Source organism: Ambystoma mexicanum, chromosome 1p (genome assembly GCF_040938575.1).
Source record: "Ambystoma mexicanum isolate Mex_15411 chromosome 1p, UKY_AmexF1_1, whole genome shotgun sequence".
In the NCBI taxonomy this organism is placed as follows: Eukaryota; Metazoa; Chordata; class Amphibia; order Caudata; family Ambystomatidae; genus Ambystoma; species Ambystoma mexicanum.
Genome location: NC_090921.1, coordinates 1270118343 through 1270133756, shown reverse-complemented (window position 1 = coordinate 1270133756; position 15414 = coordinate 1270118343). Strand labels below are relative to the sequence as shown.

The following is a 15414-nucleotide window of genomic DNA, read 5'->3' as shown; positions in this document are numbered from 1 at the left end:
AAGAAACATTTGCTGTGCTGTCCTGATAAATGTAGTCTATGGAAAGGATGGTTGTGAGATCAATCTAAGTAGTAATGTTTGCATCTTGGAAAGAATACTTTGTGAAAGAGACCGGTGCTTTGGTTTTGAAAAAGTGTTTTGTGAAAGAAACATTGGATGAAAGACATTTATTGTTGAACTGACTAGAACATTGTTGAAACATAATCCTTTCAAAAGTCTTCCTGAATTCTTTAGGAGAAGGGTATCAAACCTTGGTCACAAGGATTGCGTTATGGGAAATCTAAGTTTGAACCTTTGCACATTTTGGTTAAACTAAAAACAGACACTTACCTTATGCACTTTGATTGTATTATTGTGAGGGTCAGATACATTGGGACACAGTCATCTTTCTTCAGTTTTTAGTTTGCCAAGTAGGAACCATCTGGTTAGGACAGGGACAGAAGGGCATTTATGCCATCCCCTTTTAATAAATAGGTCAAAGGTTGAGAAAACTACAACTTTGTTTCCGTGTCTCATTACTAACCCCCCTGTGCTCTTTGTCCCCGGCTTACCGTAAAGGGTTTAATTGTCGTAACTGGTAACCTAACTGCACGATGGCCTCAAGTCAGAGCCAACCCCTTAACTCGCTGATCTATCTTTCCTGGGATAAGGTTTTGAGAGTACCAACACAAAGGAATCGCAACTTGCCTGAAGAACAAGAGCATGTTTTAAACATGAAAGCAAGATTTTGAGTTGTGGTTTTAGGCTATGAATCAGGAACGTCCTGAATGACACTGTAAGCCACCTTTTGTTGATTCAAGCAGCGATAGGAGAATCCGGTTTCAGGTGCCAGTTCTTCGTTATTAATGGGTAACATTTCTGCTGATATGGGCCCTCTAGACCATATTTTGTCCAATGTCTCTGGGCACATAGAGAGTGCTGGTACACCCTACAAAAGCAAACATGAATCCCTATTAAGTGGCCCGCCTCTTAAAAAGCAGAATACCCATGTCAGGAGTATTTCAAGGAGCAATTGAATCCAGTTATATATGCCCGGTCATTTGCACAGTCTCCTGTTTTTGGGTTTATTTAGGAGCTATACAAGAGGTAAGGTGGGTTTAACATAGGACATTCAGGTCACATTAAATATAAAAATGCCTTTTGCTGATTTTCCATTTATATAAAATCGTTTTATTTGCGTTTGCTTTGAGACAGACAATATGGATAATGCATGAAAAGGCACAAAGAACAGATGTAAAGAATCAAACGGCAATTGTGCCAATACAATGAGTCAGGGTGCCGAACATTGGTTTGTGGTTGAGGTAGAAAAAAAGCATGTGATCTTGGCCCATGAAGTTCAGAGGGAATATATTTCCAACCCCATTTCAAGAGAAAAGGCTGAAGATACATGCCGTGTTTGATATTTGTTAGAGATAACAGCATGGATAAAACCTTCAAGGAAAACAATCCATCGTTTTTCACAAATGTACCCAGCATTTCTTTGTATTGTTGCACAGGTTACAGTACAATCATTCATTCGTCACCTGTTGATACAATAGCAGTTTCCTACAATGTTGAGGTGCACTAAGCTATAGCTGATGGAGACAAAAACATTGGAAGATACAGGGTGCTTTGATCCATCGTTTTTGATTTAGATCTTTCCTCTTGCCAGACCATTCCAGATGTCTCCTGCTATTCCTGTAGGGATAAACGTCTAGGTTAATTTGAAATGAGGCAAATGAGGAGTTCTGCTGATGCCAGGAGTTGGCCGATTTGTCACTGAGAATTTATGCATTTGCTACATTTTCATAATGCAATTTCATATTGAAATTCCATATCAAGAAATAAAATGAACTTTAGACTGCATGCTTTGCGAAAAGGTAGCAAAATGCATCATGAACATTTTACGTAAAAATAACAAACACATGCCATTTAACAAATGTACCAGATAATCTTTATTTAAAATGTAAGTTTGATTAAGACTGCTCTCTGGTTCTGTAGAGCGGAGGGCCACTTGCTTGAGAATCTAAGTCCATGCACATTGGTCGTGGACCGTGCCCCACATAACTCTTACACTATAACAAATGTGAACGCTTGCCCATGAACATCAAGGCCAGGGCATTCCCAATCCCGTGCATAGTACTATACATTGCACCGATCTACATGCACCTAGAAAGGGACCTCAGCCTTCCTTAGGCCTTATCCCAGTGGCCAGTGGTACTTATAAAAATCGACAGAGAAGAGGGTTTCCTCACTGTTGTGTAGATACGTGTTTTTCCTGTCTAAGATATTAAAAGAAAAAAACCAGCAGACACACACTATAAATCATTCACCCGTCCTAACAAACGTGGCTCTGACTCCCCCCAAAACCCTCCCAGACCCCCTCCCACCACCTCGCCTCCCACCCCCACCTCTGCCTCCTCTCCAAAAGCACTTTGTGACTCCATCAGTCCTCTTCAGCCTGGCTCATTTGAACGGGTGGAACCCCTAGAGATTTGTAGGTGGGAGAGAAAGAACAAAAGAGCAGTCAGAGCAAATCAGCAAAGAACACTTGCCAGTATTAGCAATCATTAATACCGCACCGGAACAGCCAACCGGCTCAACTGAATGTCACTCATTTTTATTAACCATGGAATAATGGGGCTCATCTGTCTTGATTCTAACATGTGACTTTATAGTACCACATCTACTCTGGAGCCGCAGCAGACACATTCAAACTAATGTGCACTCTTACACTGGAGTACTTATCCATTCATGGCTTATGTTGATTTCTAAATGCAACATAAACCAACTCACTCTTGCTGCACCGAGGGATTTAAATTACATTCTTTCTGCTTTTATCCAAACTGAAACCACATATCGGGTCCAGACTAGACTTTAATATATTCCATCGTAGTTAGATTTAGTACAATTATATTTCTTGGCTAATTATTAGTATAATTATTAAAATGAATCAACATAACCTTCATGGATTAGTTTCTAAAATCTCCAAGAAAACCCTCATTAGTAGCGTGACTTTCATAACTATGTAAACATGGCAGTGATATTGCAGATATTAGCATTTGTATGAAATATTGATATTTAGAACAAACTAATCATGTGCTGAAACTACTTAAGCCCCTCTCTTCCAACCATTTGGACAATCCCCTGGGTGATTCATCAGAAGCTGGCTTCCAAAGCCTCCAAAAAAAATTAAGGAATTTGATGGTCTTTTTTACATGGAATTATTTGGAAAAAAGGTATTTCCTCCAGTCCCAGATTTAGTTTTAAGCATCTCTAAAGTAGGAATGTCCAGATTTGCAATGGTTTATGACATCTTTCCAGCTAACAGTGTCCGGAGGCAACTGATATGGTTTAAAACAAATCGTACACATTAGCAACTGTTACATCCTACATCCTTATTAAACAAAAAATATTCAGCTAAACACGATTTTAAAAGTGTGATTAATTGTTTAAGAATTGAATAACCACATATTGCCTATGCCCCCATCGATATAAACTTGATCTTTTTTAAAAAAGGAATAAGGGCGCAGGTCAATTTTAGCAAATGTTCTAAAATGATTCACGTGCAGAAATGTTCCCTAAAACAAAGGAGTGTTTACATATATCAAATCAACAAAACATATGGTTTGAACGTTCAATAGTACTGGGCATGTCAATCACATGTTTCAGACTCTCAATGGCTCAATTGCAAAATCTACAGGACGCATCGACGCCCTCTCACTGCGCGCATATGCTCAAATCTGCAGCTATGTTGAACAAATTAAAGGATTTAATACTATCACACGCCACGCACCAATCCAGAGTATTTTTTTTGTTTCATCCCATTCTTTTATCATAGATTCCCAAGACAAACTATTAATATCAAGTGAAGTTTCACACTTTTCCATCAGACACGTTTTGTGACATGCAATATTTCTACTAATCAATTCGTACAATGAGTTGGCAAGGGGCCTTTCAAGATTTCTACATAATGTTAACCATGTTAAAACATGTGTTAACTGAGGGAAGAAAGCCCTAGCTCAAAGCGGATTGCGCTGGCCAGAACAAAATTTGGGAGGCCAAATACATAAAAGCAAGTTAGGCCCTCCACTTTTCAGAAGTCAAAGCCCAATAGTTCTTGATAGATTTCCACTCCATATACCAAGGCTGGCCCACTTTCCCTTCATAAAGTTTAATCAGGGCGCTCACTGAGGCAAGAGCAGCCCCTAGCAAGATACCCTCTATGTCTGCGGCATACAAATTGAACAAGGGGAGAAGAAAACAGCCGTGCCTTAGGCCTCTGTATAAATTAAAGCTGATAAGGGACCTTGGGTGTTTAATCGAACTTGTAATTGTGTATTTGTGCGATCAGTATAGTCAATAGATAGCTGGGGAGGCCCCATTTAGCTACCTTGCGCCACAGCTTCTGTCTATTAATTTTGTGAAAGGCCAAGGAGAGATCGAGCCTGGCCATATAAATGGGTGTAGACGACTTCCTAACAGACTGCTGGATTTCGTTTGGAATGTATCCACATTGCATGGTTCCTATACCCTTCCAAAACAATTTAGGTTATTATTTTCCTTTACCCACTCCTCAAGGTTGGCAAGTACAATGGCGGAAAAAGATTTTCCCCATCAAGGAGTGCAATAGGTCTAGGTTATGAACCGTCAACAGGAGTGAAGACACATCACACGTTTCAAAGCTTCAACAAGAGGCTTTATTGTAGGCCGGTAAGATGAGCACCGTTGAGCAACAACCCCCAGCTCATCCCCCACACCAACTGGCATAAAATAGAACCTGGAACCCAACCTGCTTGGGGCAGCGAGATTCCAAATTCTATGCAGTGATGTACACAACAGAGTTTAATATCACATGTATGCCTAACAAAACTAACAATAACTATTGTGATCTATAAGCAACCATTGTAGCGACAGTAACATAATGAGGAATATGATTCTCATTCCTAACAGGCTAATCACTGGGTCCTCTTTCATACCCTTCTTAAAAATCAGTACTATCGTCAAGCACTTCCAAGACTGCAGGTTTCTGTTTTCCTTCAAATTCTGTAAGAATAAAATGAATAAGATGTTAGCCCATCCAAGGGGATTTTCTTTAAGAACCAGATTACAGAGGCCATTAGCACCGGGGGCACTGGGTTTAATTTACATTTCTTAACAGATTGAAGAATATCCTCAAACTTCAATTTCCAAATCTCAGAGGACGCAGGCAAGGGGTCATCTGTGTCCACTTTGAGGCTCCAGGAACGAGAAGGGGACACAGAGGAGACAGGTTTGTGGTTACAAACGTTTCTGAGCCAAATAAATGGTGGTTGGAAAATACCAAACTATCCCTAATCTAGGAAGCATTTCCCTACCCCAAACAAAGATGTCCAAACACAATATCTGCCCAGAGTCCGTAATCCTATTCTGGCCCTCACACTTTGAATATTCAAGAGTCAATACTCTTACACATTAGAGTTTATTCAAAGTGCTCAAATGTTCAAGTTCAACACAAAAGTTCCACTCCAACAAAAAGGTTTCCAATGAACAATGTTCACAGTTCCAGAGATCATCTTTCTTCCCCAGATTCCTTATATCACGTTTCACCAAGTCAAAAGAATAATCAGGTTCCAAGAGGATTGCTTTCTCCCCTTGATGCATTTGCTTCTCTTGGGGTCTCGACTCCCTAGTCCAAGCTTTCTCTTTCCCTTTTACACGTTGAAAATCCCAAAGGTAGGTCTCTTCCTAAGGACTCCCTCTCTGTATAAAAGTTCTTTAAATCAAGGGTATGGCCTTGCTTAAAGTTCTTTGCTATAGTTATTTGGTCTTCACCTGGGATACTCTCCCTCAGGCCTCAGCACAGAAATGCCTACCTTTCACTTCACCTGGTGCACTTTCCTACCAGGACTTTATTATAATCTTAACCTGGTATGCTCTCCTGCCAGGACTTTGTTGCAAAGATACTCTTTGTTATACAGATACCCAACTTCACCTGACATACTTGCTTGCCAGGATGTATCCATACAAGTCACTCTTTCTTTCAGCTTAAAGTTTAATAACCCATGGATAACTTGCTTTGCTAATAGTCTCACTTCTTGAATAATGGTGCGGTTTCCCTCACGCTGTGGTCTGAAGAAGGGATTTACTTTATTTGGCCACCCGGTAACCCACTTGGTCCCTTTAAGTTCACTGGTTGCTTCTGCATAGTGAATACACTCGCTGGTAACACTTTCCTTCCAACTGCTTACCGGTTGTCTCCAGTGTTTCTCCGCTGTCCCTGGCTTTGGCATACTGGGTTTGTGTGCCCCCATCAAGCGCTGCACTCACTGCGTCAGCTTTCACAGTGCACGGTACTCACTGCTTTCTCTTTCAGCAAGGGACTGCCCACCCACTTGCTTCTCAGTTCTCTTCTCAGATTCACCTCCAGGTTGTCTGCCATGGCATGCTTGCCTTCAGCGTGGTGCTCTGTGGCATTGCGGGTTGCAAGGTAGTCCCGTGTCTGCAGCTTGCCCCTCTCCTTCTCGTAATCAGCTGCATCCGAGCCATATTTAAATTTCCCAGCTTTCTTACTCATTTGTCAACCACTAGACCACTGCATTGGTCACTCGTTCTTCATGATGCACATTATTCTGTTGATCTTTCTCATGTCCGTCATTTTGGATTTACTTGAAGTACACTACTCCCTGCATCTTCCTAGCTGTTAACATTTGCCTTCTAATGAGAGTTTGAGGATTAATTGCAATAGATCTATTAGTAGGTGGGGAATGAGTGCAACAATATGCCATTAAGGCATGGGGGACTGAGGAAACATCCCTGAAGGGGAAAAAAGGGGGTATGCGTTTTCCTCTGAAAAAATTATGCTCTCTACTCCCCCCAGATGGTCCTCCCTAATATAGCCGCCCCCAGGACCAGTTAGTGGCTGCCGTCTCCAGGCCATATGGGAGGGGGGTCTTCCCCAGGAAAATAGTGAGGACATAGTCAGACTGGAGGAGGGATTGTCTGTACTCCTGCCCTCTATATGGTAGAGTAGAAGCACAGGGCATGCCCAGACAAGATTCTCTATAGGGTAGCAATGGAAGAGTAATCAAGGCTTAAGCTCTCAGGAGGTGATGCAGGCTGGTTCTTAAGTACAGTGTTGTCCCCAAGCGCCCACAAAGGAATGTCCACACACTATGTTAGTGATAACGCAGTTCTTTATATAAATAAGGTGCAAGTTAAATACACAATAAGACACTTTGTGCTCAGGCAATACTATAACGATAAATATATACAGTCTCTATGTGGTACCCCACTTGCTCTTGATTCCATTAAAATGCACCAACCGCTGACAGTTTCAAATGGCATACAAATCAATAGCAAAAGGTGTCAATAGACTTGGGAGGAAAACAAGTGGGTTAAACAAATGGCATAATACTGTGCCCCTACCACTAGGTACAGTTGTGTGAGGATCCCCCCTAGCCCCCACCTGGGCAACCTGTAAATAAAGTACATTGACAAGCCCAGTCCATATATTGTTTAATACAGTCTTGGTTCCTTCTAAAAAGTTTCTACTACCCCAATGTACCTGGTTTAGCACAGTTAGTCGACGGATCCTTCTTGAGTGAACTCCCTTTAAGGTAGGAGCCACGGATCATCGAGATTCCTCGAAGAAAAGGGTGAACAATGTTGTTGAGGCAGCAGCTTTGGTCCTTGTGGTGGTCGATCTGTCGTGGATGTCCTGCAAAGATGAGGCATGCGGTGCACCTCGACAATGATAGTTTGTTGCCGCAAGGAGTCAATGAAGAACGTAGGCCCAACAAGGCATCAGCGGTTGGCGTCGGGACTCAACCACGGTTGGCTTTCGGAACTCGTCAGCGTCTTCGTGGACTTCGGGTGGCGGGAAACCCACAGGCAGATTCTCCTCAGTTCGTCAGCGACCTGGACTTTCTCTGGCAGGACAAAGCAGTCAACGGTGATGAGCAAAGGAGTCCTTGATTCAAAGTGTCAGGCAATGGAGCGTTGCGGCTCCGGTCGACAAGGTGACAGCAGTCCTCTGAACCTCGGTCGACGACAATGGACTTCAATGTCTGGGCGCTTCACTTCAGATTCCTCAGCGGTACCAGTCTCCGGTCGGCAGCCTTTCGATGATCGACTTCCAGGGAGCCTTGGTGAAAATTAGCAGGTGTACAATGTTCCCTCGTAGCTCGGGAAGAGGTCTCCTAGCCAGGTCCTCCCTTGGATCAGTTCTTAGAGACACAACAGCTTTTGGATTGCAAAGAAAAGCAGCAGCAAAGCCTTCCTCCTCTAGCTGTGCCTCAAGGTAAGCATCAAGTTTGGACTTCAGCTTCTGAACAATTCCAGTAAATGAGAGGTCCCCAGATAAACTGTTCTGTCTCTCATTCACACTGCTGAGCCAGGCTCAGGCAGCCAATCATTCAGAAGGGCATTCATGCAGGCAGGCAGGCAATCAGGCTCACAGTGCATTCAGGCCATTCTTCTGCACCCAGACTCACAATAAGGAATGTGGATTGGGACAAGCACCCAGCCATTCAGCACTCCACACTGCATTCATACAAGTTTCGGGCAGGGCTGTCTCATTCATTGTGGAACACACTACAAAACAGACACCCATTACATGAAATGTATATTGGTCACACACTCCATTCACCCAGGTCCCTCCCCAAGGGTCTACCCACAACATAGTCATTGGGAAGGCCAGTCTGGCCTGGATTTACCCACAATACCATATATGGAACAGCCAGTCAGGGGAAGAGACAGAGTCAGGGCTTGCCAGGAATTTGGGAAAACAAGGTAACAGGCAATACATAAAGCAAGAGGCCACAGGGGTCATCTTGTCTCTTATCAGGAATCAACCGATTCCAATTGCAGGGCCTGGGTATCCCAAAATGGAGGATACTCACAGCACCTGCCTAATTCAGCAAGGAGTTGCCACCAACCCATACCCTGCTATATGGGCCACACACAGGTCTTCAAAAACATGTACTAGGGGTATAGGGTTGTACCCCCCACCCATGGGTGCCATAAGGGTATCCCAAAGGTCTGTTCACCACAATCAAAAAGAGGAAGAGCTGGACTGCCAGGAGTCCCACATGGACTCTTGTGCAGAACATTACACAACACACAGGATAAGGGAGTACAGGACAAGGACATGGAGTCCCTGTCCCTCCAATGCATTTCCAGCATCACAATCACACCGATGGTTGGGCATACAATTGTTCTTAATAAATAATCCATGCTACTTCTAGTAATGGATTCTTTTCGAATAACTTCTTACCTCTCGTTAAAATTCACTAAACCCCAGAATGTCCCATCTGATTTACCGAATAGGGTGGATGACAACCTCTGCGTCTTTCAGTTTAAGATTACATCTGACAGTTTTAATTTTATTTGTATAATTCTGCTAAATTGTACGAATGAATTCCCTTCGGGATGTCTCTGAAGCCTCACTCGATGTTTTTAAGACTTCTCCAAAATACCCTCTCATGGTAATGTTGGTTTTGTAATGCTGCATGTCAGCGATGGTGGTCATGTGATTGTGAGAATGGAGAAAACTCCATGCAGGCAATGTTTCCTCATCCAATATTAGAAAGTGACTTGGCCGATACGCAAGCTAGCTTTATTTTGCCCTTTGGAAATCATGCGATAGGATCAGAGTGCTTGGATCTCATTCTAAAATGGTTTGTTGTGCTTGCATTTCTCATAAATTACTCCATAACAAATATACGTTTTTTGGGGGTGTGGGGAGGAAAGAGTACAGGTGGAATTCTATGCCGATTTGCTCCAACTATATTATCTCCGCCCACAAGATCTGAATACTATGTTCATAATCCTTTAAACTCCTCCCTTCTTCAATGTTATCCCTTCTTATCCTTGTTGACTTGACTAACTATTTACACCCAGATGGCACTCAGCCAATCTTGTGGCTGCAATCGTACCCACGCAAGGCCCTTCTCCAGGTGCCACCATTTATTTAGCCCTCGTCACTGCCTCTAGGAACATCTCAATCCTCCAAGCCACCTCAGACTCCACTGACTTACTGGCGCTCCCAGAACTCCCACTCTTTCCAGTAGGGCCACCATCAAAGAAATATCACTTTTCTTTTATTTTAATTATGTCCAGTTCAATTGATTTTGCTGCCAGATAATGTATTGGAATAGCTAGATTCATTTATTTTGCTGCAAGATAAAAATGAGATAACACATTTAAAACGTTAGAATTATGATGGTGCCATGGAGTTCTATGTCTAACCCAACCAATCTCATTTAACTCCCAGTTCTTTGCTGTGTGGCTAGTTATCATTTGCTGGTAAACAGATTGATTGTGTAGCCAGATCAACTTCATTGTTCCTGTTAGCCAATCTCATTATGGAGCTAGTTTAATCTCATTTGCTGCTAAGAGAATCACACTAGATAACTAATTTACTCAGTTTGCCGTTGGATAATTTTCCATTACATATCTAGATTACCTCTTTGTGGCTAGAGATTGCTCATACACCATCCTCGCTGTGTAGATACTCTTCTTTCTTTGTGGCAAGATAACTTCATTGCATTGCTGGACAAAATGCTTTGATGGCAGTGAATGTTTTACTGCAGCTAGAATAGTCATAGGCGCCCTCCAACACAGCTATAAAATCTACTGTTTGGAAAGGTACCCACTCAAGAATGCGCAGCCACACTTTAGCTCACTGTAACTTTCACAGAAGGGAAATATCCACTTGCATATCAGTCTTTGTTCCGCCTACATTGGCAGTCCAGCACCGAAATGCTATGGTAATCATCTTCTGAACAAGAGGCACAGCTCCACCTCACTGATGAGGCCCAACAAGGCTGAAACACGTCTGGGGTTGCTGTTGGTACTCTTGTTCCCAAGGGAAAGGCGGAACAAAGACGGATATGAAAATCGATATTTCCCTTATGTGAAAGGTACAGTGTTCGTTCGCGCATAGGGGCACCTATGACTATTTTTTGATGGTTGTGTAGCTATACCAATTTAATTTGCTGCTAGAAGACACACTGAAATTCATAGTAGAGTTACCTTAGCACATTGTGCTTGCAGTGAACTTCATTTTGTGGTTAGACAAGCTCATATTGCTAGCACACGATTTCACAAATAAACAAAACACTATTCAACAAACCATGGGCCCCTTAACTACATAACTCCACACAAGTTACTTACGGAAGGGAGAGAAGACAACGAAGACCAAATACTCTGCATCTCACACTACTTTTTAACCTACCGACACGCCCAACCCATAGCACAAGGGAGGGCAGCAGAAGTCGGTCATAAAAATGACATCACACACCGAAGACTATGAAGGGTCAGCACACAACTCAGATTGTGACCAATACACTCAAACAAGAACCTCAGAAAATGTGCCTTTTCCATAGAACAATGGAAATTCTCACCCACCACGAGCTAAGAGGATCATGGAGCAATGTTAGACATCTTCAACCATAACACTCCCTACTTCGCATAAGCCTAGCAGGCATTGCAATAGGGCCAAAAGATTAATTAACACAGTGACCTAACACACAGCCTATTAGAACTATTCAATGAGGAACCCACTCCAGCGAAGAAGCCATCCAAAACCCCTGCCAATGCAGATCCCACAAACAAAGAACAAGAATAACCCTAAAAATGAGATGATCACAGAGCTACAAATCACACCAAAATGGGATCCAGAATAAAAGTATAAGAAATGCTCCATGATAAATGCTCTCTCTGTGTCCAAACACAGAACAGCGATCCAATAGATTCGCAGCACAGGAGGCATAGTCGTATTTTTGTAATAAACAGAATGTCTACAGGATTACCATAAAATGATTCCCCATGAAACACCAAACATATTCAAACGCCTTCGAGCTAAGCGGATAGGTAAATGGAGGCGAGATTATGGCATACAAGGAATACCTCAGAATCTCAGTAGGGTCACTCAAGGACATCATAGATTGTGATGCTCTCCTCTTCCATTTGGTCACAAATCAAGCCAATCTTCCTGCTCATATACAGACAGCCCTCCAATTCATCTCACACTTGCAGGGGATCTCTGATGCATTAGCTAACCTTGTGTTGGAACAGTAGCACTATATCACTCTTGGGGATTTTAATATCTGGTGTGAGATTGAAAATGAAACCTAACAAATTAAGCTCCTACATTGACAATTTTAACCTTAAAACAAATGGTCAAGGTAGTAACGCATGCTGCTGGCTACACACTCAATGTAATCTTCTGTGAAGAAGGGCTAGCGATTACAGCCCCCCCCCCCCCCCATCATCCTCAGTCCTGTGGAGTAACCACCTCAAAAACTTTTGTTACCAACACACCATCTTGCAGGATTTGGACTCCGTAAGAACAAACCATCACCAGAAGAAACTAAAAAACACACAACCGGGAAGAACTTGAAACATTAATGGAGGACACCAAATCAAGGTGTAGCAGACCTCCGTACTCCTGGATGAAAAATAAGAGATGCTCAAGCACTGAATTTCAGAAGCACTACACATGCCTACGGCGCTGAAACGCATTAACTCTTTCAGAAAATAATACAGCCGATAGAGGATTTAACCCCATCCAAGAACCCTGAAGAAAAACTAGAACAAGCCTGGGGGGAACATTACAACCAGCAAGACAAAGTAGCTGGGTGGCAATATAAAAGGGCAAAACATTACCTCACCTAGTAATCGGGTCCTCCATATTCTCACCTCCATAACCTTGGGTAAGTGCCCTTCTCTGGACACGCTTACCCTCTTGTGACTCGTTTCCCTCTTGCTTGTCCCTCATGTTTACACCTTTGATTACACTGTGTTTGCGCCCGCTACTAGCCTCAGAATCCTGTTTCCACTCAGACCGTTTCGTGCATTTAGCCTGTTTCATACATGTACAAAAGACTGCCCGAAAGGGAATGAATACTGTGCTTCAAGACTGGGAAGAGGAGTGCGACACATAATGGTACAGCCAAGAGGTTAACCAGCAGAGAGTGAACCTGTATATAAAGCCAAGAGGCAGACAAAGACAAGCAAAGTGAAGGTGCATTTGGACACAGGGGCAAATATAAAAGAACCTGTGTGAGCTGAAGAGCCTAGGGTTCCTAGTTGCATGACCTGTGATGGACCACCATGTGGTCGGACAACTGCACCTAGACCAGAGCGCCCTAAATTGTGAATGCCAAAGACATTGTAAAATAGACCAAGAAGGAGTACTACAAGTAAGCTTGTGATGCAAACCAGAAGGAAGGTCAAGTTGTCCTGGAGTTGTGTTGCGCTTTGCAAGACTGAAACCGATATCAGTTGCTGCATTGAAGTTTTGGGGAAGGGAACCCCGAGACCTGAGGAACTACAAATGCGGTCTTTGTCTTAAGGACAGAGCCGCAAGACCCTTTTCTAATGAACTGCGTTGCTTGGAACTTGGGGGGGAAGGGCATCCTGAGGAGTGGGCAGATCTGTTTTTTCTTGAACTTGAGAAAGGTACTCTCAAGACTTTTGTGCGACTTTCTTGAACTTGGGGGAGGAGAGCTGAAGAGGAAGCTTAGAGCTGGAAGCAGCTCAGACTGTGTTGAGCACCATTTCATTGATTATTGTCATCCCTACACATTGACTAGCTTAAGTTGCGAGGGCAAGGATAGGTTTTGGACACAAAGATTTTTAAATTGAACTCTTTGACTCAGACTTTCCCTAGTTTTATTCAGGTAGGGAAATCTCACCTTAGGGCAAGGTAAGCCTTCTGACAATAAGTTAATAAATATCTAGACAAAGCTCTATGGAAATAACTTCAGAGACATCAGAGCAAGGGGTTCATTGCCGCTCTACATTGCCAAATTTCCATGCAGGTACAAGCGGACTAACTTACTGCGGGTGAGGCTTAATCTGTACCCTACCAAGGAAATTATTGAAGTCTGCAAAAAAGATGACCTTCAGGACTTCCAATGCAGGCTATGTGACTAATAAAGACACATTTCATCTAATCCTAAGGTCTTGAGGTCAAAATGGCTGGCGAAACATTTTACATAATTTTCAACCTTGATCCAAGATGATTGGTGGGGGAGATTGATGTCTAGCACCCAAACTTCTCTGACTTTGGCTTTGTTGACCTTTCAATGTTTGAACTAATGGCCAAGAAGGCCGAATCTTCTAACAAGTTGTAAGACGCGAGGGACGGATGGGATGAGTGAAGATACAACAATGCATTGTTCCCCTTAATTGACGTGGACTTTTCGCAATGCTGTGCTTCAAGTCCAGTGCATCATCCCTTGCTATTGAAGTAGAGCTTGATATTTTATGATATTGTCCATTAGTAAAGTATTTTCCTATAATTTCTCTTAATTTTCTTGTTGTATCTTTCATCATGAGCTGTAAGGTTTGATTTTGAAACCTATGGCTAAAAAAAGAAATGCACATTTAAATTGGCTTTCCACAAAAGACAAAATCTTCCTCAAAACAGTCTCCCTAACTCACAAATGCTTACACCAAGCCGCCCCACAATACCTTACTTCCAGATTTATGGAACAAACAGCTACAGCCAACCACCTCATAGTGCCCAGATTCAAAGACATAATAACTGGTGGAAGTAGTTTCCAGGTCAAAGCCGCTCAGAATTGGAACTCACTCCCACCTTCCTTAAGGGAAGGCTTACCCTACCTACGCTTCAGATCCAACCTCATCCACTGGATCAAGGAAAAAAACGACATCTAACCTGATTAGTCCCTACCTACACCTTCTGTTGCTATCTGGGTTTTTTTGTACATAATGTTCCTGATGTTTATGCTTAATTTGTCTAAAATTGCACGTATATGACACCACACAGCTTCAGACTCCAGCGTATTGTAATCTAATGTATTTTAACATATACCTTACAGCATTGTAACCTAAACTGAACAACCCTCTTTATGCCTTCTGCGCCCTAATACCTACGGGTCTGGCGCGCATTATAAATAAAACAAACAATTAAGTATGACTGAATGGTGAGTGCAGAGTTATTACATAATATTTACCTCTGGTATGGCGGAGGGGGTGCGTCGTAGGTGCCTGAGGCTTCCAGTGCTTCTTCATACGAGGGCAGCCCAGGCGCACCTGGCTCCATTCCTGGCAGCAGAGTCAATGGTACAGCTTCTGTAGGTGGCACGATCCCAGTGAGGCGGACAGGCACTCTAATATCAAGACAGCACAGAAAAGAGACAATGAAAATCGAATGCACACCCATACTTTACAATCCTGCTACACTAGAATGGTGGGATGTTTTAGACCCATTCCCAACGAGTAAGCGCTGTGCCGAGCATATGTATCCCATCTCTCCATCACATATTAACATTTTGCCCTAAGCAGTGTGGCAACTAAAATCTGAACAGGGTGCTACTAGGTGATCATTGAAAGCGCATGTCTGCTCTTTGGCACTACAGCTTTATTTTATTTAATGGGTTTTTATAATGTGCCTATACACAATGTGTTTCAAGGCGCAGC

General features: G+C 42.8%; 1 protein-coding gene across 2 annotated transcripts in view; it reads right to left on the bottom strand.

Moving 5' to 3' along the window:
• Positions 1-1147: 1147 nt before the first annotated feature.
• The window catches only part of PRRG2 (proline rich and Gla domain 2), a 214329-nt gene continuing 200062 nt past the window's right edge, over positions 1148-15414 (bottom strand). For both annotated transcript variants that reach the window (XM_069605176.1, XM_069605177.1), the window contains 2 exons: positions 14949-15104; positions 1148-2466 (listed from right to left, as the gene is read on the bottom strand). In XM_069605176.1, coding sequence (XP_069461277.1) covers positions 2436-2466; positions 14949-15104 — 187 coding nt within the window. In that variant the 3' untranslated portion in view covers positions 1148-2435. The remainder of the gene's footprint in view (positions 2467-14948; positions 15105-15414) is intronic.